Below are 22,569 nucleotides of genomic sequence, written 5' to 3'. Positions count from 1 at the left end.
ACTGAAATTACAACAGTTAGTACCTCAATCTTATACTATATTTAGGAGATTATTCAAGAAGATATTGAAATATCATATATTGAGAACAATTCTTTCATTGTCAAATGATGAGATAGATATATAGTATTCCTTAGACATCATTGTCCTTTGTCACCATGATTCTTTCTCAAATATGCAATCTAGTCTACTTTGTTTAAAACTTCAAATCACTTTATCGGCAACCTGTAATGGTCTCAGTGATTACTTGCCATAGTTTTGTGGGTACAGTAGCTGTAAGGTCCTCTGTCTTCATATTCATCTAAGGTCATCACTGGCAGGGCAAGATTGTTGGCTCCATGGGTGTTGATATGCTCCTAGTACACATTTCAGGGACAACTTCAGTGACCCCTTCATCCTGAGTAATCATTGTTTTACTGATAAGTAACCTTGTTCTGGAGAGTGAGTAAATTAGTTTAAATTAAGAGAAAAATAGTTAGCCTGGACATTAGCAGCAATACCTTCATTAGATTCCTGAAGTAAATTGTTGTGTAATTCCCCGTTGGAAAGAAAATTTCTATTAGATCAGCAAGAACCAACTGGGGCTGGGAGATAGCTCCATCGAACCAATCTTTTTTTTTTTTTAAGAAAAGCAAAAGCAAAACTCCATTAGACCTTTACATAGGTTGAAAAACATGGGACCGGAGTTTGAGCATGGTTTTGTAAAAACAAAACTGTATCAAGAGACCTAGTGTAGAGCATAGAGAAAAGAATTACCAAGTTTCTTGGAATATCCTATTCTTTTATCAAATCTCCATATGCTACGGTTGGCTACAAAACTAAAACAAGAGTCATGGTCCACATTAATGCTCTCCAAGAATGTGGATAGTTTGTACTCTGCAGGATCTGAAGCATATGTCTGATCTATGACAACATCAACTGTCTGAAAAATACATAAACCAAAGCTTAATGTTAGATGCTTAACAAGTAAGGGTCATTTAAAACTTTTGTGAAGTACTAAAACCTTTGGTGTTTCATAGAAATGTTTTATCTAGTATTAGCATTCTGACATTGTTTTAACTAGGTAACAGTTCTCCAGCTCTCCAAAAAGAAACGATGGATCTTTAGTGCATCATGAGAAATAGTGAGACAGATGATTATTCTGACAGTTCTGTATTATCGATACTCACACAAAGAATAGCATGGAAGTTGTCCATATCCTCTGGATCCGAATTGTTGAATCTCCTATTAGTAATAGTTGCATCAACAACCTCTGCTCCTGCATCTGTGACATACTGCTTATGGCATAAATACCAACATGCGCATGAGTTGTCTGCATTTCATTTGTTTAGTTGACAGTTTTATGTTCAAAGTGCTGCAATAAACAAATGACATTACCTGTACAATCCAACCATCACTAACAAATGTCCACATACCCTACGGTGGTAGAAGGAACATATTGACAACAAAGTATGGTGCATTCCAAAAGTTACTTATATGGACCAGAAAGTGATGATTTTATTTAGTAAACTGCTTACCTGTGTGAATTCAATCCATGCCACTATAGGTTTGAATCTTGTGCTAAGATTCGCAGCTGCTTTGCTTAAGCATAAGTAGTTTGCCTTTATCTGCATCGACATGCTAGATAAATGAGATCAATTGTCTATAGGTACTTGATTGGACATTGCAAACTAAAGTGGTCTTAAACTAGTTTCTTTGTGCTAATGAAACTACAGTTACTTTAAAGTGGTACTATAGTAAATGCATTATGAGTGCATAAATGATAAAGTTCTTGCATGGTCATATCAATGCAAATAAAGTTAAATTTGCTGGTCTTAACTGCGTCATAAACTGTGTTAGCCCTATCTTCTGAATTTGTGAAAGCTCCCAAGTATTTGATCCACTCAACCCTCTGGACATAGACGTTTGAGACACAATATTAGTGTGTTTGAATGCTGTAATATTTCAAATGGAGCATTAAAAAAATCTAATCATTGTTTACTTGCAATGGTGTCCCCTCTTCAGAGGGTACATAAGCTGCGAAATTGCAGCCTTCATCTGTAGTGCTCAAGAAATGTGCACTAAATTGTGTGAGCATCTGTGCATCGGTCTTGTTAAAAAGCTGGACATTTCCACTTGCATATGATTGGAGCACACACTGGGAGGCAATTTGATCAGATGTTATCCCCTTCAAGTTTTGTAATACTCCAAGTAGCTGCATAGAGTGTCAAAAAGTGCTGCAGGGATCAATTAATATGAGAGTCAGAGGCATAAAACATTTGCTTCTACAGATGATATGTTTTTCCTGTTCAGTTTCAGCTGTTGCTTTTGCTTCATTATCTACGATTGCACAGATTCCGCATTGAACAGTACTTAATTTGTCCCGCATTGCTCACCTCGAAGAATGACACTGCAGATGAAACAGGAAAGAACAGTAATCCGATCAGTTTCCTATATTGTGTAAAAAAAGAAAAAGCAACTGTAAGTACTTGCTATGAAACAAATTGAAGATTTGAACGAAAAATATCGAATTGAAGGAAAGAAAGCAGAAATGTGTGAGCTACTGAGTTTCGTATGTGCTGCTTTCAGTGTTTCGGTTTGCATTATGTAACTGTTGCAAGCTATGGCGCCACTCCGAACAGAGACCGTTTGAACTGAAATGCAGTCTTTGCTAGATCATACTTTGTACACATATTAATATCGAACGGTTAACATAACAACTATATAACAGTGGATTAAACTTCAGTGCAAGCATAAATGCACACATAATCCAGGGTGTGCTTGATTTCTACCTGGAGAAGCCGTGGTGTCGACGGAGTAATTGGCAAGAGGGATAACGAACGACTTGATCCTCCCCGTGCAATACTTGGTCTTGGTGGCCATCTTGGACGTGTTCTACGCAGCTCACCAAATCCCAAAAAAATCAGCAAGAGGTTTATGTGCCATTTTTTGGCCTGAAAGAGCAATGCGTACTGTACCTACCTGCATGAGAAGGTAGCTCTTGCCGTTCCAGTTGTTCTTGACGACTTTGAAGCTCTGGCCGTAGTATATCTGGAACCTGGTGGCGTCCTCCACCTTGGACACCGGCCCGGCCACCACCGGCGGCGCCGCGGCCTTCGGCTTCCCCGCCGGCGACGAGCTCTTCGCGCCAGCCGCCACCGCAATGTGCGTCCACGGCAGGAGCAACTGCCACAGCACCACCGCCTGCAGGCAGCTACTACACTTATAACCCATCACCGATCTCTTCTTACTCGGATGAGCCTGAAAACCTCTGAAGTAGCTGGTACAAGATAGTAACAAGACTAGCTCGAGTTGGGCATTGCTGTTTCTTTTCTTTTCTTCCGTTTTGGCATTATTGTCGGGCATTGTAGTAGTAGTCTATAGTCTGAATGTCTGATAGGGAGCCCGTGAGCGAGGGAGGCCGTACGTGACAGACAGGTGTGGTGGTGTTACTCGGAAGAAGAGCTGGAGAGTGGCGGCCTCTTTTTGTCACGGCGCGGAATGGGTAGGATTCTCGTGAAAATAATGGAGGATCCATCCATTATTCCATTCCGTTTCCATCTCCATTGTTGCGTTACTGGGCAGAAAAGGTTGTGGAGAGTACTTGTCGTCGTCCCCAGGTGTCATAGGCTCATGGCTCGTAAAGACGATATATGCGTGTCGTCGCGTGGACTCCGGGTCGGGGAGAGCGCGCGGGGGCGGGCCAGCTTTCCCAAACCGCCAGGACCGGGTTTACCGTACCCCGACGATAGGTAACCGTGAAAAGCCGTGCAAAATTTATCAAAAATTTAATTTTTTTTAAAATTTATTTAAATTTAAAGATATTACCATGGTATTTATATTACCGTACTCCCACAATAAGCCTGTAACCGCGGTAACCGCACGGTTACTGGCGGTAAGGTAAACCCTGGGGCGGGAGCCGCCACCACCACCGCCCCCAAATTCACCCCCCAATGGTGGCTCGCGTTGCTCCGATCTGCTTGCCACCATACCATGGTCGGCCCGCGGCGATGGCTTAGCTCCGCCTTCTCGGACGGGGTTAAGCGCCACAGTTCTGCGTCCATCTCCTCGGCGGCGAAGTGGTGGAAACGCCGCACCCTGAACAGAAGTTAAGAGGATCCACTTCCTAGGAGAGATGAGTCTGGTACAGTTTACAGTTGTATTGCTGATAGGATAGGTTTTCTTAACTTTGTGCAGTAGCATTTGGAAGAAGAGCTGCCAGCTTTGCTAGCTTAAGGTTCATCGCCGGCTCGCCGCACCATGTAAGGCAGCGTGTGTGGTGTGCAAATCGTGAAAACCAAACAAATCGATCAGCCGCACTAGCACTAGAACATCTGCACCGCTTGCTGCAGACGAGTACATCTAGCTAAGATCAAACATGCTACAGTCAATGTGAGTCTAGCTTTGACCAAGAGGGCATCTCTCATTCAGTAGACCGCCAAATACAATGCCAACCATTATCACGCCATTCAGAGCTCAAATTGGCCGCCACCGTGAATGAAACAAATACAATTAATATTGAACATTATGTGTGTTTACATGTATATATATGTATACATCTGTATTTGCACTTACAAATTAACGATAGTATTTTGATACAACAGGGTTAGACTTAGAATGGACGACGAACAAATAATAATTAATTGACATACATTCTCCAGTTATACACCAGTTAATAACAGATAGACACGAAGACAGTTAATTAATGTTAACCTTCTCTTCATGCACTAGCTAGGCTCGCGCTACTGAGGTTATAGCAGATTATATAACAGTAGTGTCATTAATTGACAGTCATGGAAAAGACCTTTTAGTGATCGCACTCAGCTGGAGTGCTGATGGCCAACGCGGAGGTTAGAAACGTCCATTTCCCACTCAAAAACATGCTGGAAATGCCCTTCCCTTTGGAGAGCGGAAGCCACAATTTGTTGCTCCCTTCACGACCCCATCCCGGCTTCATCACTTCTTTCGCCTTCTTCTTGACCAGCTCTTGCTCAGTAGGGCAGCCATTGATTTGCTTCGGTGCTAAAAGGAGTGACACAATCTGCAGCAGCTCATTCACTGTGGTTTCTTTGCTGCCCAACCTTTGGTATGAATGTGATGGCCTCATCATCAAGAACTTGTCCCTTATGAGTGCCTTGAACTTGCTAAAAATGGAAACCCTACCACTAACTTTGGTCGTAACGGGGAAATGGAACTTCTCGGTCGCCTTACTGACGGCGGTTGCTGCCGGGTTCGAGTGGAAGCTGACCTTCTTCGATGGCTCAATGCGGTGGAAGAATGTCTTCGCCGCAGCGACCCTTGAAACGAATAGCCTGTGGTTGACGTCAACCTTCTCGTACAGATCGAAAGATGCATTAGGGTTGACGTCGTCGAAACCAGCAGCAAAGTCGTCAGGTTGAGATTGCGAGAAGATCGGGGCAGTGTCGATGCCGCCTACGTCAGTGGGATCGGTCATGCGATGACCGGCTTCTCCTGCAATCTAGCTCTGAGTTAGTGCATGCAAGAACTGTATCTGTATATAGTCTGTATCGAATATGGAATACTGCTAATTACTTCTGTGGAGCCCATGTAAAACAGCCAAAATTAAATATTACATACCTGAATTATCTGCAGTGACTTTTATAGGGTACTGCGCGATGATGTCTTCTGTTGGATTGCTTTCATCTCCTTCTACAACAATCTGCTTGAGACAAATGAAGCATGAAAGTAATCAGTCTCATGAGATGTAGTATATATATAATGATGGGAATATACTTGTATAGGTATGATGCAAACAATTACCTCCCCAAGGTCATTGTTCACCAACTTGACTCCTCTAAGGTTCTCCACCCGCTTCTTGTCGTCCTTGAACACCTCCATGTCAGCGATCTCGACCTGCCTTGCGGATTCGTGGTGGTTAGAAGTGCCAACGCCGCCCATCTCAACTAGAGAGGACAGTTCATTGACGTAGCTAGCACTGCTTGTGCTAGCTCCTAACCACATTTCAGGGTAGCTACTGGTGGAGCCATTAATTAGCTCCTGAGAGGCAGTCGCAACTGACAGGAATTCTTGGAGAATGTCAACTTCGTTGGGGTTACTGCGAAGTATGCCCGTCTTCGTGTCAAGGCTGACGTCCTGTGGGAAATCCTCCACCTCCAAGGGAGGCAAGGTGAGCCTGTGCTGCAGCCTCGCACATTCCAGTGCAACATCCACCTGCATATGAATATCATTGCACCGGTAAGAACTCATTGCCTGAATATATATGTCATCTGTACCAGTAAGTAGCCTTCATTTTTGACTATATATGTATATGGACCTTGGATGGAAGGCATGAGAAGTTGGCAGAAACTGGGTTCGTCAAGAACGGATTGGTGGCGTTGAAGGCATCTTCACTCAGAAACTGCATCCATTTGCCATCCTCGTGAGGTGCACTCATCTGCATTCCAAACCCACCGTGCATGGAGTCCATTGGCGTCTCTGTTGGGAAAGAGAAGCTGCTGCTCTCAAAGTCATCACCTCTTCCATCACACGACACGTCCAACGTTGGGGAGCGATCGATACTGCTCGTCATCCATTGAGGTTGCTCGACATGGTGGTGCACCACACCATAATGCTCTATGATCTTTGGCCCGGGCGCTGTCTTCTTGAACACCCGGCATAAAGCATATGCATCCTACATATAGACACACAAATGCAAAGAGGTTGCATATCAGAGGCCGCGTCCATGTCAAGCAGCTAGTAACATATTTTACTCTAGGTTTATAATTTCAGAAAAGAAGGGCTAAATATAACATATATGGTTTATCCATATATTATGGTTGTAGATTTAAAAATGCAACAAGATTAATAGTAACACACCTGTAAGCCAGTGTCAGTCTCGCATTCCCTCTCATCGAGGCGGTACTCGTGCATGACCCAATCGGTGCGAGAACCATGTGGAGCTCGACCACGGTAGTACACAAGAGTCTTCTTCATACCAACTGCACGCCTCTGTGAGTTCACTTTTCGATCTTTCCCAGTTGCCTTCCAGTATCCGGCTTTTGTTGCACGGTTTGTCCTTGATCCATTTGGGTACTTGCGGTCTCTAGGGCTGAAGAAGTACCATTCGAGATCTTTACTCGGAAGAAAGGATTTTTCTGAATATTGAACGATCAGTTAGGGGGTGTCATACAAACAAAAAGTCATACATAATCATGCATGCAGCATAAACATTGAAGTACTTGTCTACTATCATGATTGGATCTAATGACAGAGTTAAGATATGGCTATTTAACATGATAGCCCACCATAGCTGAAAGAAAATTAGACCAAGGTCACTTTATATCTCTTGGAGGCTGTGCGGACTTTTGTTCATCTTCTTGACCTATATGTTCATCACAAGTTCCTTTCTTAGTTTCTTGCTTTATTTTGTCACCCTAAGAAAAAAGGCTCATCTTTATTTTCTCTTTTTATTCGATATTTTTACAGCACTCGCTTCGTAGAATGTTGAATGCTACATGGTGTTTTTGTAGTAAACTGTCAAGCTTGAAAGCAAACAGCAAGTGGATAAAGAGAGAATATATCTTTTCCTCAAATCTCTCTGTGATTGTGACATGGTCCAAAATATATAAACTTTAACTTTGATGTTACTGATATAAAGGATTTATTTTCCATTTCAAGTATCTCAGTGCATGGACGTATATAATGTCACCTTTACACTTGGCAGAAATTTGACGTTTCTTTTTGAAGGTAAATTTCTTTTGACAAAAGGATCAAGATCTATCAATATCCCTCCTTTCGGTGTGCATAAGATGTTTGAAAGTAAAGCAAATTTCACAGTATGATTAATCTTGTTTTCACACAAAGCTATGACAGTGAAACATCGGTTTTGACAATGCTTGATTTTTTATATATAAAGAGAAAAAAAATCAAATATGCTCTGATATAACTAGCAATTCAAATGTACCAAAATTTACGAATTAATCATGGAAACCTTTTCTTTTGTGACATAAATGACATAAAAGCTACTTATGTGAAATAAAAGAAAAACTAAAACAACAGATAGAGCTACACATTTATAGCCAGGATTAATTAGTGATTATTATTACATACATTTCAACTACAAATAGCTAGATGAAGTGCTCATCAAGAAGGGAACATGTGGTTATTCTTTCCTCAAGTAGTGTAGGCACTGGTGTTTCTTGGGAGGGCATAATAGTATAAGAATTGAATAAGATTGCTTAGTGTCTACATAACACGGCATCCAATAAACATACTGGACCTATATATGTGCTTTCCTTGGAGAACAATAAAGGTGCATGCTTGCCTATAGTTAATTGTTAACCTGAATTTTAACATGCATATAAACTTAAAACTTGTCCTTATAGCATTTATACAAAAGTCTCATACAAATTATATATCATGAAACTGCTATTCCTACCCTTAAAACAAAAAGAAAGAAACTGCTACTCCTATATAGCAAGAGAATGATATATAAGAACGCCAATTGGTGATAGCTGCATGGGCCTAGGGTTGGATTGAAATATATATCCTAGCATGGGCTACAGCATTCTAACTTCTACCACCAACAAGCAACATAAAAACTAGGAATAGATATCTTTAGAACAAGCAAACTAAGAACATACCAGGCAGATCCCAAGGCTCACACTTGTAAAGATCAACCTCTGGAATGATTTCGAGTTCTATCTGTCTTCCGTTGATCTTCCGCTTAAGGTAGTAGATGATTAGTTCTTCATCGGTGGGGTGGAACCTGAAACCTGGAGGCAAACTCACGGGCGCCATATGCTTCCTCTAGCCTTCCTCTCAAAACTCCAACAGCAAGAGATGCTTAGAGCTAGGCAGGCAGCTGGCAAGCCGGCTATCCAAAGCTAAAATGTGGACAGCCACCGAACTTGTTTGAATAGCTATATGAATGAATTATAATCAGCTACAATGTACAAAAACCTGCAACATACAATAACACACATATGAGTTAACAAGAATGTCATGCAAGTAAGACAAAATGGAGAGGATCGAGGAGGAAGAGAGGAGACCTTGATGCTATTGGCTAATGGCACATGAGAGAGGAAGAAGAAGAGAGGGAGGGAAAGGGGCTGCGGGAGGGAGTGTGCTTTATAGCAAGTTTTCCAAGAGTATTTTATGTATATGTTTGGATTCTTGCCAACTTTCTCAAGAAGCTACTACTCCTCCATGTACAGCTCTCTCGCTCTCTATGTCTCTCTCTCTCACCTTGGGTGCTTTTGCTTTCTGTTGTCTTGTGTCAGTTAGCTTTAGCGGTGAATAGAGAAATATCCCAATCTTCTCTCCTTGTCTTTGGCTGCCAATAAAGTGAGGCCCTGTAGCTCCAGAGATGGAGAGATGCCATTGGTTGCTTTGTGGGGCCACCATGGCTGTGCCTAGTCAGCTCTCGTTGGAAAGAGTGAGGGGCCCAAGGTTGGTACTCGATTCGCGCGCTTTTTTGCCCCTGGCAGCCTCCCCCCTTCCCTTTGACGGTTTACGTCACGTTCACACACGCGCCCCCATGTAGATTTTGCCGGGGGCCCTGCCTCGATGCGTGTGCCCTGCATGATTAGCAGCTAATCCATGTACTATAGTACTAATACTTTGTCAAGGAGCTGATTAACTCTCTCAACTGAGAAGCACAATGCTGAGCTCAAGTTTACCTGTACATTCTTCCGTTCTGGGTGTTCAAGAGTGGATGCCATGCTGGGTAACCGATGTGATGGATGCAGCCTGCTGGCCGACAGTAAGCTACTAAGCTGGTCACCTGTGGAGATACTATCAAGAGAAAAGTTAGTGTTGAATATATTTTGATTGATTTCTGTATATTGTGCAAACTTCAGGTTAGTACTCTGAACGAATGTGCATGCATGCATGCATGCAGTGGAAGTCAAGATATAATTGGTGAATGCTCATAAAACTACTTCAAGGAGCTGGCTTACGATTTAAAATAGTACATAAACAACATATATTATGAAAAATGCAACAGCCATAACACTAGAATGCAATAGCCATGACCCTAAAAAAATGCAACAGCCATGAGATCAAGGAATCAAATGACACTTGCATTGTTCAGTTTTCACAGTTTGGCAAGCATCCATCCAAGGTGACAAATTTGGCAAGCCCATTTGCCAGAAACAAAGGACCCTAATAAGAGCAGGTACAATAGCGGGCTATAAGCCAGCTATAAATATATTTTAAAGAGATAAAGGAAGAGAGAGAAGAGCAGCGGGCTATAGATCTGTAGCCAGCTGCAGCACGGACTCCAAGACGTAACAAGTGTATGACAGGTGGGACCGGGTATTAATAGTATAGTAAGCAACTATTGTATGAATTGGCTATTACATTGGCTCTAGATGATTTGGAGCTAGTAGTTGGCTATACTATTAAACTTGCTCTAAAGATTGTGCTCACAACTGTCCACACTGAAAGGATTGAAAAAGGCTTCTGTTGGATCTAGTGAGCAACCAGAAATCCAAGGTGAAAATAGGACCCACTAATACCAAAATGATTTCGTTCACATTTGACCCACAGTTATCTCATTTTACTATGGTTTTCAGTAAATATAATATATCCACAAACCACCGTCCTTTTACTGAAGTCAGCAAGAGCCTGCTAAAAGAGCCATTTTATCCTACAAACATGGGCATATCAGAATAAAAGAGATCACGGATTAGGATGCGTTTGAACTATGGTTAGGGACAACACAATTGGTTGGTCCATGATCGAATTATACTCTCCAATTCATTCTAGCTAGGTATGCAATGAACCAATGATGGTGACGATCTCTCAGCAGCTATCAAAAAGAAAAGGTGGTTATCCAACAAATGTACTGTGATAGCCAGGCTTTCGACACGTTCCTCTGCTAAGCCTACATGGCAAGTGCAAGAGCTGGGTCCCGGGCGCTTTTGAGGCCCTCCAACTTGCGGCTGCTGATGCATAGCTTGTGGGCCACTTTTCCTTTTTATCAATCCATCCGCCCCAGCTTTAGGTTCCTTTCCCCTTTTCGAGTTTATGCTTCTCCCCACCACACATAGCGAGTATCTCCAAAACCATCCCATCGGAAGCTATTCTACGTATCTAGCTCCCTCCTGCCTCAAGCGTATCATGTACAAGTACATTAGTAAATACGAATAATGGCACAACTTTAACTGAGTCTATGATTTGTGGCAACGATATGATACGAAAAAGGAACAAGGTGTCCAATGTAATGTAACATGAATGGTAAAACAAGTCGGTCGATCCGACAGCTTAGAGTGACCAGGAAGGACACACATGACGCAATCTATTTAAAATATAAAAGTGCAGTGATTTAGTATTTACTTAATATTATGAAATGGTAAAGTACGATCAACCAGCTTGATTAGTAAAGGAGGCACAAATCTCCACAACTTCACATGGCTTTTAAGGAATAAGAGCAGATAAAGGGAGAATTTAGCCCACCTGGACCCAGCAAATCAGCTAATGTATCTTAACAATGATGACAGATTGCCAGAGACAAATTACGTTCTGATCAAACTAATGATTAGGGGCTTAAGGTCTTTACTAGAGCCTGTTCTATGATAGCTACATCTAAACTGTTTGCCTTTGTATGATAACACACAACCTATCTTTATTTTTGTCTTATTCTTAAACACCAAGCCTACAATTGGATGACATATAGTCTTAAACATCGTACTGTAATTTGAGGAATAAGCGTAACTGGCTATAGAACTTCAACTTTCGATATATTTCCCCTGAGGACTACACAATTCAGTTCACCGTTCAGATAGCTAGCTTGCCAGCAGTACCAGTTTTGATGAAAAATAACTGACCCGCAATAGATTAACTGTGCCAAAGAATAATTCTTAGAACATTGAAGGGGGTGTTGGGATCAGATCTTGAGTGCCCACATTGTCATCCACGGATAGATCAGTGGCCTCTGCCAGAGGCAAGCAAAGTACTTCAACCTGGATACGGAAATAGTTAGAATTAAGATATGCTGAGATATATTCCATTCAAAAGCATTTCACAAAAGTTATTTAATCACAAAGGTTGCAGAGCTGAATGCAGTGTCGGTTCTGATTATAGGTGAAGAGGAATCAAAAGAAAAGAAAACAGAACAGTGTAGCCGAAAGGATAGGCCACCCTTAGCCTCCCAACTTTTGAAAGCCCAAAAAGTAAGCCCTTGTTCAAGTATAGTACCTTCCACAAGAATCTTCTTGTACCCAGACAAGGAAAGAAATCTGAATACCTGAAGAAATATTATGATGATAATATAACCAGGGCAGAAAACTTTATCTGTTTCCATTGTAGACAGTTCCTGCTGTTCAATCCATAAGACATAAAGTTCGTATTTCTCCTGTAGCAGTCCAAAACTCCAAATTCAGTTCCCACCAGTGTCATTTTCTCGACTGATGATTAAAATCCAAAAGACGATAAGTACCCTGTAAAGTAAAGTAGTTTAGACAACTCGCAAAGAATTTGCTTGTCATGTCCAGTCACTACGTGAGGCTTTCACATGGTTTATTATCTCTGATTTGCTGGCCATAGTGAGTGCAAGAATCAGTAATAGCACTTTTATATCAGCACTAACAGTAGGAACCAACACTCAGAAGTCAGAAGGTGTGGCTCACTTACTACACTAAATCTAATAAGCCAAGTTTGAGGACTCACTCTGACAGCATTGCTCAGAGGTAATCTGAATTAAGAACTCATGTTCTGATTTAACCTTGCTGCTGCCTGCTGGACCATTATCTTCCTGGCAGCCCATCCACTCTGTACCATAATTTATTGTATCTTCCTTAATAGATGACAAAAAAAGATCAAATTCTGATATTCTAAATTCAGAATTGGACCATTATCTTGGCTCTATATCATTGCAGCTAGGAGCCTAGAACGCTAGCTCGATCCGATGTATGTCAAGGAAAATCTTACATAGCATTGGAGAGCCAAAAGACACAGCATAAATTGTCATTAACTTCAATCAGTTTCCAGTTCAGACTACTGCAGTTCTGCTTGCCAGCTTCATATCTGGTGGTAGAAACTGCAAAAGTAAGAGAAGACAGGAAATTTACCATTTACAGCATTGTACAGTATACTTTGAAGCTAAGTTATGCAAACATCATAACAAATACATATACAGGGAGGGAATAAACTTGGTCGGTTGGTCCGTTCTCATTGTATGTCTTGTTTAGCACAAGTAAACAGAATAACTTGGAACACAGAGATGCAGGTTTTTGGAGCTTGCAGCAGGTAAACGCAAGCACAAAAATGGAGGAAAACATGTCAAAATGCAATCTTCAACAGGAAAAAAGCAATTATAGAACTGAGGTCGCTATCGAACCAAAAGTTAGAATAATTGTCTTTGTTCATTGGATATTGCAGGCTTCTAAGCTATAATAAAGGAACCTGCACATGTTTAACATGCTTCCTTTTCTCTTGACAATTTGAGAAAGCAAGATATCTTGTGAGCTTCTGAAATTTGAATATGATACAGTTCAAGGTGAAACGAACAATGTGCTACCAGAGCACTCTGTCTATTGGTTTTATCATTGTGAAACCTCTTGAAAAAAGCATCATGATAAGTTGATAACCGGCATCATCATAGTATATATATAGCTAAAATGAAAAGGGGGAAAATTGGTAGTGGTGAAAAGGAACCGTCATTTTCAGTTCTGAGGCAAAGAAATAAACCCACCTTGTTAAATAGGATAGAGCATTAAAACAAGAAGAATGGACTCATATCGAGGTTAAGGAAATAAACCAATAAATCAAATATCAAAGTAAATGACATGTCAAATTAAGTTCCTAAATAGAGTGAACAGTTCAAAAAGTTTACACTGATAGTCTGTTACATTTCTAATTTCAGAATTTTCTTGTGTTTAATAACTGTCAGAAACTCAGAATTCATTAATTTTTTTTTAAAAAAAAACTACAATCCACTGAATTGAATTTTAAACAATACTTATGTTCAAGTACTAGAATTTAGAATTTCTGTATGAGAAGCCATCAGCAGGGCTTTCACATGTGTTTTGGCCATGATTTCGTGATCCTAGAAGCACAAATTGAACTTAATCAACAAACACATTGATTTAGATGTACTCAGAAGATTCTACTAAAACCTTATATAAGAAGATATACAGCCCCAAGCGATTACTATAAACAACTCCTACTTGCATGCTTATTATGGTAATGTTCAATCTCTGCTATTATCCAAACACATAAGTTAAGAGGGCTTATATTTGCCCACATTACCCTTAGCACTTCCGGTTTTCTTTCCAGACTAACATAAGAAAAAAAGTTCAACTTAACACAAGAACGATGAAACAATTGTGGTAGGCTGGCAGCCTGCAGTTAAGTCTGCAATATAACTCCGCAAGTCTGTAACTACCCTGTGAACAAGCAGATTTCTTCAAAATGCATGCAACTTACGTTATAAACCCAGGTTTTCTGAATATTATATTTACGCTTTCAAACATAAAGAGTGACTTCGCCTCAAGTTATATGTAGAGTTATAAAGTTTAAAAGGCTAGATTATGAACCAGTCCACAATGTTCTTTTGTTTTTCCATATACCAGTCATGTCCTCGGTTAAAATTATATGTGATGTGTAATGATGTTTATATCCTTCATTATGGATACTTCATAGCTTTCTCATGACTGCTAACATACATTCAAACTATAATAGATTAAACAACTGATATTTTCCTATCATACCCTTGCATGGCAATACAAGTCTCCCCCTTTAAGATCCAGTTGTGCAAGTACAAGTTTATGCATCAAAATAACAATTAAACATTTAAACTGTCTAAAATGATCATAGTTAGCTTATGTACACACATTTTTTCTCTCTCAAAGATAAGTCACTTTCATGGAAATTTCCATAGCCAGGAGAATTTATCTTATGCAAGGACCACCCACAACTCTTAGCGCACTGATTGGTACTTCTTTATTATGTTGATACATTACAGTGAGGCCTGACGCTGACTAAATACAACACGAAAAACTGTGGCTATACAGACATGGAACTACATTGTAATTGACAACAATGGCAGCTCTCGTTCATGTATATGAGGTGCACAGCAATTTTCAACTGGCTTCAACCATGCAGTGAGATAACAGTACACATCTAAAACAAGTTATATGCCATCAAAGTAAGCAGATGCACCAGAAAAACTTGGTCCCCATATTTGATTGGCATATGTTAGCTTGCACAAACCAATTGTACAAAGTGGAAATTATCATGGATTTAGCAGAAGGAAAAATCGGAAAGCGGACGTGTTCAAAAACTGTCACAGCAGCCACCACTCACCAGTCATGCCGACCCACCAACCAGTGGAAAGCTGTGAGATATTCTGCAAAAGATAGAAGTGCGCGGTATGTTATCAGTGCGCCTTCCTTCTGTTTGTGATACCTTACAAGTATAATGTATCACATATTCGCATTACATACTTCATGCTGAATCAGACATCCAGATATGGATAAATTTGGTTCAGGACAGTTATCAAAATGGTGATATGTGGCAAAGCACAGCTGTGAGCAAGAGTTAAATAAGGTTACCCTTTTTAGTTAACCTTCTAAATAGACAAGTACAACTACAAATCCTTAATATTATAGACATGGCTTGAAATCCACATTCTTCGTAAAGACAATGCAAATGGTCCCTAAATTTTGCAGCTAAAGATTGAATAGGTCACTTACAACAAGTTACTGTTAATTTGAATCGACATCAAGCATCAGTGCAACACACACTTAATTCAGAGAACGTCTCTGCATAACCAAATCAAAAAGGCAATGGGCAGTTGTTTTCTTGAAATACTATCCGACATCCCATTTTCTCATTTCGCCCATATGCAACAATGTCGGAGATGCTAAAGTGCCACAACCTCATGCCAAATAACCCATACAGTACTTCATATTTCAGAGCTGATTTCGTGCCCAACTGAGAATCAAATACCTGCAAGCTGCATTGACAGCCCCAAATTAAAGAAAGAAAGAGGTGATGGGTGTAGCAGCATACCTGTTCCAGTACGCAACCGTCATTGTTGTTCGATCGGCGGCACAATATGCCGCCTGCACCCCACCTCCGGTAACAGCGAGAGCATTCGGATTGGGGCCGCGAGGCATGAGGGGAGTTCACTCGCTGAGGAGACCAGCGCGGCTGGCCCGAGATGAGACTGAGACTCGGAAGCCAAAGCGACCGATCTACTAGCCTCCTGGGAGTGGCAATGGAGGCCAGAGAGGAGTGGGGATGCAAAGGGGAGGGAGACGAGCGGCCACGCTGAGCCAGCCCGAACACAGTCGCGCCGGCATACGAGGAGGCGAAGAAAAATCCGGCGCCACCCCCAATCGCCCGGCGGCGCGAGAGCGCCGAGCAGCAGGAGGCCACGTGCCCTTGCAGCGAGGGTTCCGTTTCGCGGCGTCAAGGCGCAGTCTCTGCCTGTGCGGCGGGTCCCTTGGAGATGGGCAAACGAGGGGAGAGAATGGGGGTGGAACACCGGAGCGGCGGCGGCGCAGCCGGCGGTGGTCGCCGGTGGGGGTGATCGCTGCCTCCGTCGCCGCCGCGACGGGGAGGTGGCGAAATTCGGCACCGAGGCTGTGGGCTTGGACTCCCAGTTGGGCTTTCGGCCCAGATACCAACGAGTCCCGAAGAGCCCAATTTGGATTTTTCCCGCCCACCCGTTGAAAATTTTTTGGAGGAAAACCGCCAGTTCAAATCTCGAATTTGGAAAGCCAATAGACCACTCAGCTGATACATCGTTCAAATTACGAGCATTCACATGGAGCGAGAAATTGCGCAGTTCGCAACGAAATTTTCAAGATAGCCGCCTCTCAAATTCAAAAATGGATCAGCGCATACAACATTTCAAAGCGACCAATGGATCATTTTTTGGAAGACAGCAAGTCGGATGTACTAATCAAGAGAGAAAATGATTCATTTAATCCAACCATCCATTCACTTTGCACAAGCAGAAACAACGAAGTAGTACAATTTCCGCACAACTTTTTCTTGGAACAACGAAACCCTAAGCAACGCTAACGGCAGCAGATCTGGATCGAGCACAGGGGGCCGGGAACTCAGCCGCCGAAGCCGTAGAGGGTGCGGCCCTGGCGCTTGAGCGCGTAGACGACGTCCATGGCGGTGACGGTCTTGCGGCGGGCGTGCTCCGTGTAGGTGACGGCGTCGCGGATGACGTTCTCGAGGAAGATCTTGAGCACGCCGCGGGTCTCCTCGTAGATCAGACCGGAGATGCGCTTCACGCCGCCCCTCCTCGCCAGCCGCCGGATCGCCGGCTTGGTGATGCCCTGGATGTTGTCGCGCAGCACCTTCCTGTGCCGCTTCGCGCCGCCCTTGCCAAGACCCTTGCCTCCCTTGCCGCGGCCCGACATGGCTGACGATGCGTAAGAGCTCGAGGTGGAAGACGAAGACGATCTGGAGGATTTGGGGATTTTGCTTGTGAGATGTGGAGGAGATGGGAAGGGTATTTATAGCGGTGGGAGGCGGCGTTTGGGCGCGGAGGTGAAAATGGAGCGATCCGTGGGAGGTGGGGGTTTCGCGCGATGGATCGGAAATGGACGGGTATGATTGGGTACGGTTTGGGAGGACGGATCGGTGACGTGGCGGGGAGGAGGGGTTCGATCCGTGTGGTTCGTAAATGGAGAGAAGTGATTGGTTAGACGTGAGAAGGCCGGATAGATGACGTGGCGTCATCGGATTTGTGAAGACCGGGCTCAAAACTTGGGCTGGAATTCGTGGTTTCTCCATTGGACTTGGGCTTTTAGCTGTGGGCTTGCATCTACTCTTGCTTTGGTTGGGTACTTGTTCTACTCTTTGTAAATACTTGTGCACCTTTTCACTTCTTTTCTATCAGTATATGAGGCAAATTTCTTGCCTTCATTTCAAAAAAAAAAAAACTACACTTGATCACAGATTCACAGTTCTAGTTAGTGATGGAAAACGAAAACTGTCAAAAAACTGTGAAATGTTTGTTATGACCATCCATGGATTGCCATCTGAAGATATGGTCAGTAGATGATTCAAGCATTTGCCAAAACGCATAACATATTTTGAAGAGAACTATCCAAAGTTCTCTACTTCTCATGTACACATAAGAGACAACAGCTATGTACACAGACAGCAAATTGGTATATCAAAGAGTGCATAGTCTAGTGATGTATTCTACACCTCTCAGAGAAAGTACGAAATTGTACTCATATTCAGCTTTGTATTGCAAACAAGTACCTAGTCTATCAAAGTATTTGCATATACAGATACCAGATATTACCCATCTTCAGTACATAGAAGAACTACTGAAACTGATGATACAGTCCAAGTAAGAACTGGGAATGCTATCCCCACAAGAAAAATAAAACGAGAATACTACTGAAGTTAATCTCAATAGGTAATTTGGTATGAGTGTTTGGCTTCTCAAGTACTTGCATACTCAAGTACTTACTCCACTCATCTTCAGTTGTCCAGCGGATACATGATGTGCCTATCAAAGAATTTGCATATAGAAGTACCAGATTCTATCTAACTTCTGAAGGTTTTGGCTGTGTACATCCGAAATAGATGTAGAGGCCATGTTCTTTCCATTATCTTAAAAAAATATCTTCTGTAGCTTTTGGCACGATCCAAAAGAACAATAAGGGTGTGTTTGTTTGCTCGTATCCATCTAGCTTGGCCCATCTCTCCCATCCTAGTTTAGTTTGATCTGGTTGAGGGGATACATATGTAGCTATTTGGTTGTTTGTATGAGTTTAGCTTGGTTGGTGCGAGATTCTGTTTGGTTGCTTGCATGAAAAATACGACTTCAACGAGATTTTGTTTGGTTCGTTGTATAGATCGGAGGTATGGATACCTCCTTTCTTTGAGGGTAAGATTACCATCTATAACTAATGGATGAAATTTTCTATCATCTCAAAGCTGATCTTTTTACAGTATATGATATCGATTTTTAACATATGCGAAATATGCATAGGATTGTATTAGTCAGTGTATCACTGTATATAAAATCAAGTCATTGGATTTCTTACACTGACGAATAAAATAGTATATGAACCACATTGGGTGCTACAGTATTGCATCAACTTTGTTATGTTCAATTAATTCATCCAAGTGGTGAGAAAAAACAGTAAATAAATAAAAGGAAAAAGAAGGCAGGTGACTGTGGCCTCGTCGCCGAGACAGCCAACTATGCCGCGGTGGCAGGGCGTAGATCCGGCAATAGCGGGATCCTGACGATTCGCCGCCATCAGTGCGTCTGGATCCGGCAACCAGAAGCCTGAGGCCACCAGATCGAGCTCCTGGGCTCTGGATCTGACGGAAGAAGGGAGAGGAAGAGGGCCCGATGCAGCAGCTGTAGACGAAGGCGGTGGCGATGGTGGCGGTGACAACGGCGACTAGGAGGAAGATCCGGGCGTCAGCAGTGACAACCCTCTCTCGTCGTCACATCTGGATTCGAATGAAGAAGAGCAAGTGGTAGCTTTGGTAGGAGCCAGATTCGACTTCAACGGCTTCAAGCGGGGCTGGATTTGGCGGCGGCGGCGGCTTCGAGGGGAGGGGCTCTAGCGGTTCTGGTTGAGGAAGCTTCGATGGCTTTGTTGAATATGGCACGATGATGGAGATGACGGCGACGGTGCGGCGATGGAGACGGGAGGCACCGAGCGACAAATGAGATGGGAAGGTGAGCAGAAGCTGGAACCCCTCTCGCCTCCTGCACCTGCGCGTCCCCGAGCTTGCACCCACGCGTCCCCCGCCTGCACGCGCTCAGCCCGGATGAGGAGCGAAGCTCAGATCGACCGTTTCTCTCGTGCCTGGCTCGGAAGCCCGATTTGCACGCGTGGAGCCAGGCTCGGGTGGCCGTGCAGGCAACCAAACACCAAAGGCCTGCACCCGTGGATGCGAGCCAGGTGCGATGCAGGGAACCAAACACACCCTAAGTCAATCCAGTGGTATGAATGTCTGGCTTTGCCTGGCGATGGTGATTTTCATATCACCATTTGTTCCTGATCATGTCTGCCCTCTTCTCTATAACAGCCAGGTGACTGATTTACGGCAAGACCTCTTGACATCTACATCACAGAACATCTCAGGGAGAGGACATCAAGACAAGATTCATTGTGCTGATTCTGCATGTACAGTGAGCTTCTGAAAAATCAACTTCAATTCAGCATCCAGATCGCCCTTACCAATCTTGTGCAAATCTTTGATAACTCTAGTGTAAGCAGAATGGTCAGGCAAGAGTGCCTCCTTGTGAATTATTTTTCGAGCAGAAATTTCGCCTGTGAATGTGATTTCCTACCACATTACACTTCAACACAGATTCACTATTCTAATCAGTGATGGAAAAGGAAAACAGTGTCACACAAATGTTCACCTGTCCTTAACCATCTACAGGCTGAATGTAATGGCAGTATGGAACACAAGTAATTTTCCTATCAAAGAATTTGCATATTCAAGTACTTGTTCCACTCATCTTCATTTGTACTGCAATCCTGTAGATAAGTAATGTCCCTATCAAAGAATTTGCACATAGAAGTACCAAATTCTGTCTACCTTCAGTAGGAAAAAACTACCGAAACTGGAGTTAAAATCCAAGGAAGCAATGTGGCAATCCAGTGGTACGATTGTTTGGCTTTGCCTAGTGACTGTCTTTTTTTTTCTGCAGGAAATCACATGGTCCTCTCTCTACATGACAACAGCTTGCACCATTTGTGCATGATTCATGTCTGCTCTCCTCTTTATCAGCCAGGTGACTCTGATTTACATCAAGTCCTTCTGACATCCACATCATAGAGAGAGGACAGAAATGACGCAAGACAAGACTCATCACTTGCTCCAAGACTACTTGAAATTTCATCCCGCTGATTCTGCATGTACACTGAGCTTCTGCAAAATCAACTTCAATTCAGCAGCCAGATCTCCCTTGCCAATCTTGTGCAAATCTTTGATCACTCTAATGTAAGCAGAATGGTCAGGCAAGAGTGCCTCCTTCTCCATCAATTCATACAGAATTCTTCCTGCATCAACGATCATCCCTGCCTTACACAGTAGCTTGGCTAGCAGGCTGTAGTTCCTGTTCACTGAGTGCCTGTCCCTGGTGCTCATAGCACTGACATATCTGCAAGCATCATCTATTCTTCCAGCGTATAAGTACCCCTTGATGAAGGCTGTGTGAATCGTAACCCTCGGTGTCAATTTCTCCAAGAACATCTGATCAAGAATCCGCATGGCTGAATCCATCCTCCCCGCTTTGCACGCATGGTATGCTAGAATCTCGTAGGTCAGCGAGTTCGGGATGTCGTTGTGTTCAGACCTCTCCATGGCCTCAACAAGCTCACAAGCTTCTGCAACCCTGCCGTTCTTCAGCAGGCACCCGAGGAGGTAGTTCCAGGAGTTAGAATTCGGGCCGAAGCCCGACCTCCTCATTTCGTCGAACACCTCGCGGGCGCCATGGAAGTCCCCAGTTTTGCACTTCACGGCGATGAGGGCGTTGTAGTAACGTGCCCCCCTCGCCGTCTCCTGGATCACAGACATCGCCGCGTCGAACTCACCGATCGAAGCTAGCTCCTTGACGAGCGAGAACACGCCGGACGCACGGCAAGGGCCCCCGACTTCATCCAGCGTCGCTAGAATCGCTATCGCCGTATCCCTGGCGCTGCCCTGGGACGTGTTCAAGAAGGCGAACGCCCGTTCGGTCAGGGGAACCCGCCGCGTAGACATGCTCGCCATGGCGCGGGACATGTCCCGATAGTCCGCGAGGCTGCCGGCATTCTCGACGAGCAGGTTGTGGGCGTGGGCGCTCGGGGAGAAGCCCCTGCGGAGCGCGAGCCAGTCGAAGAAGCGGGCCGCGGGGAGGCCGCGGTCGGTGAGCGCGCGGAGGGTGGCCGACACGATGGGGTGGGAGAGGGCGGGGTCGAGGCGGTCAAGGTCGGCCTCGAGGCTCCTGCCGCCGGCCGCGACGAGGCGAACGATTGCATCTGAGACCGCGGCGGCGGCGGGGGCGGCGGCGGAGGCAACGCTGCTGGTGCGGGGATTGGCGGGTTTGGAGGAGAAGGTTGCGCGGGGAGAGGCGAGGCGGAGGCGGAGGAAGACGGCGGCGGCGCGGTGGAGCGGCGGGAGGCGGAACATAGAGAAGGAGAGTGGAGAGTGGAGAGTGGACACGAACGCAGCTCTACCGCCGCGCACGAGAAATAGCGAAGGTCTCGCGCATGAGCTGAGCCCTCTCGCATGTCAGTGTCACAAAGGTGTGTACTCCCTCCGTTAAAAAAAAAAACCTAAAATTGAATTTGACACATTTTACTTACTACTATATGATTATAGGGTCAAAACCTCGCCTTAGTTATGTAATTAAATTTTTTTTGCAAGGTATGATCAAATTGTGGTAAATTTTGCTACAGGACATTGTTATTCTGTGATTTTAGTCGTAGGACACTACCCAAACTCACTTTTAGAGAAAAACACGGTAATTAGATATTTTCCGTAGTTTGGCACCCTATGCTTATATAACAGCCATGCGAAAATAGCTTCGCTAGGAATTTGGGAATTTCGCTTCGCCCGTAGAGTAGTAAGAACAGGAAACAGTCGCAAGGTCAACGTTTTACATGCAATCCCAAAAAAAGAACATTTTGG

At 43.6% G+C, this 22,569-nt stretch overlaps 4 protein-coding genes and 1 long non-coding RNA gene across 9 annotated transcripts; all 5 read right to left on the bottom strand.

Annotated features, from left to right (window-relative positions):
• Positions 1-62: 62 nt before the first annotated feature.
• On the bottom strand, positions 63-3,305 carry LOC127766645 (uncharacterized). The gene is made up of 11 exons (XM_052291756.1): positions 2,959-3,305; positions 2,769-2,871; positions 2,373-2,386; positions 1,979-2,191; positions 1,817-1,888; positions 1,515-1,604; positions 1,375-1,413; positions 1,167-1,271; positions 754-919; positions 498-607; positions 63-394 (listed from the first exon to the last, which is right to left on the bottom strand). The coding sequence occupies exons 1-11, from the start codon at positions 3,208-3,210 to the stop codon at positions 308-310; spliced, it is 1,251 nt and encodes a 416-aa protein (XP_052147716.1). The 5' UTR covers positions 3,211-3,305; the 3' UTR covers positions 63-307.
• A 1,207-nt stretch (positions 3,306-4,512) lies between these two features.
• LOC127766644 (NAC domain-containing protein 54) lies at positions 4,513-9,081 on the bottom strand. Of its 2 annotated transcripts, none has more exons than XM_052291754.1 (7): positions 8,988-9,081; positions 8,580-8,898; positions 6,814-7,091; positions 6,272-6,628; positions 5,758-6,168; positions 5,575-5,656; positions 4,513-5,448 (listed from the first exon to the last, which is right to left on the bottom strand). In XM_052291754.1, the coding sequence occupies exons 2-7, from the start codon at positions 8,734-8,736 to the stop codon at positions 4,784-4,786; spliced, it is 1,950 nt and encodes a 649-aa protein (XP_052147714.1). In that variant the 5' UTR covers positions 8,737-8,898; positions 8,988-9,081; the 3' UTR covers positions 4,513-4,783. The 2 variants fall into 2 exon arrangements, with proteins under 2 accessions (XP_052147714.1, XP_052147715.1); XM_052291755.1 differs by having other exon boundaries at positions 5,283-5,455.
• Positions 9,082-10,895: 1,814 nt separating this feature from the next.
• LOC127765524 (uncharacterized) lies at positions 10,896-16,538 on the bottom strand. 4 transcript variants are annotated; one of them, XR_008016129.1, is made up of 5 exons: positions 15,636-16,538; positions 15,247-15,289; positions 12,610-12,979; positions 12,139-12,380; positions 10,896-11,903 (listed from the first exon to the last, which is right to left on the bottom strand). It is a non-coding gene; the product is annotated as an uncharacterized LOC127765524 (long non-coding RNA). The 4 variants fall into 4 exon arrangements; XR_008016128.1 differs by having other exon boundaries at positions 15,247-16,538; XR_008016127.1 differs by having other exon boundaries at positions 10,897-11,903; positions 12,610-12,711; positions 12,871-16,538.
• A 301-nt stretch (positions 16,539-16,839) lies between these two features.
• Positions 16,840-17,387, bottom strand: LOC127765647 (histone H4). The gene has a single exon (XM_052290587.1). It carries the CDS (start codon positions 17,322-17,324, stop codon positions 17,013-17,015), a length of 312 nt encoding a protein of 103 aa, XP_052146547.1. The 5' UTR covers positions 17,325-17,387; the 3' UTR covers positions 16,840-17,012.
• Positions 17,388-19,945: 2,558 nt separating this feature from the next.
• LOC127766747 (protein Rf1, mitochondrial-like) lies at positions 19,946-22,541 on the bottom strand. The gene has a single exon (XM_052291882.1). The coding sequence runs from the start codon at positions 22,066-22,068 to the stop codon at positions 20,794-20,796; it is 1,275 nt and encodes a 424-aa protein (XP_052147842.1). The 5' UTR covers positions 22,069-22,541; the 3' UTR covers positions 19,946-20,793.
• Positions 22,542-22,569: the final 28 nt, after the last annotated feature.

The sequence above is a fragment of the Oryza glaberrima genome, chromosome 3 (assembly GCF_000147395.1).
Source record: "Oryza glaberrima chromosome 3, OglaRS2, whole genome shotgun sequence".
Taxonomy (NCBI): Eukaryota; Viridiplantae; Streptophyta; class Magnoliopsida; order Poales; family Poaceae; genus Oryza; species Oryza glaberrima.
This window is presented reverse-complemented; position numbering and strand designations above follow the sequence as displayed.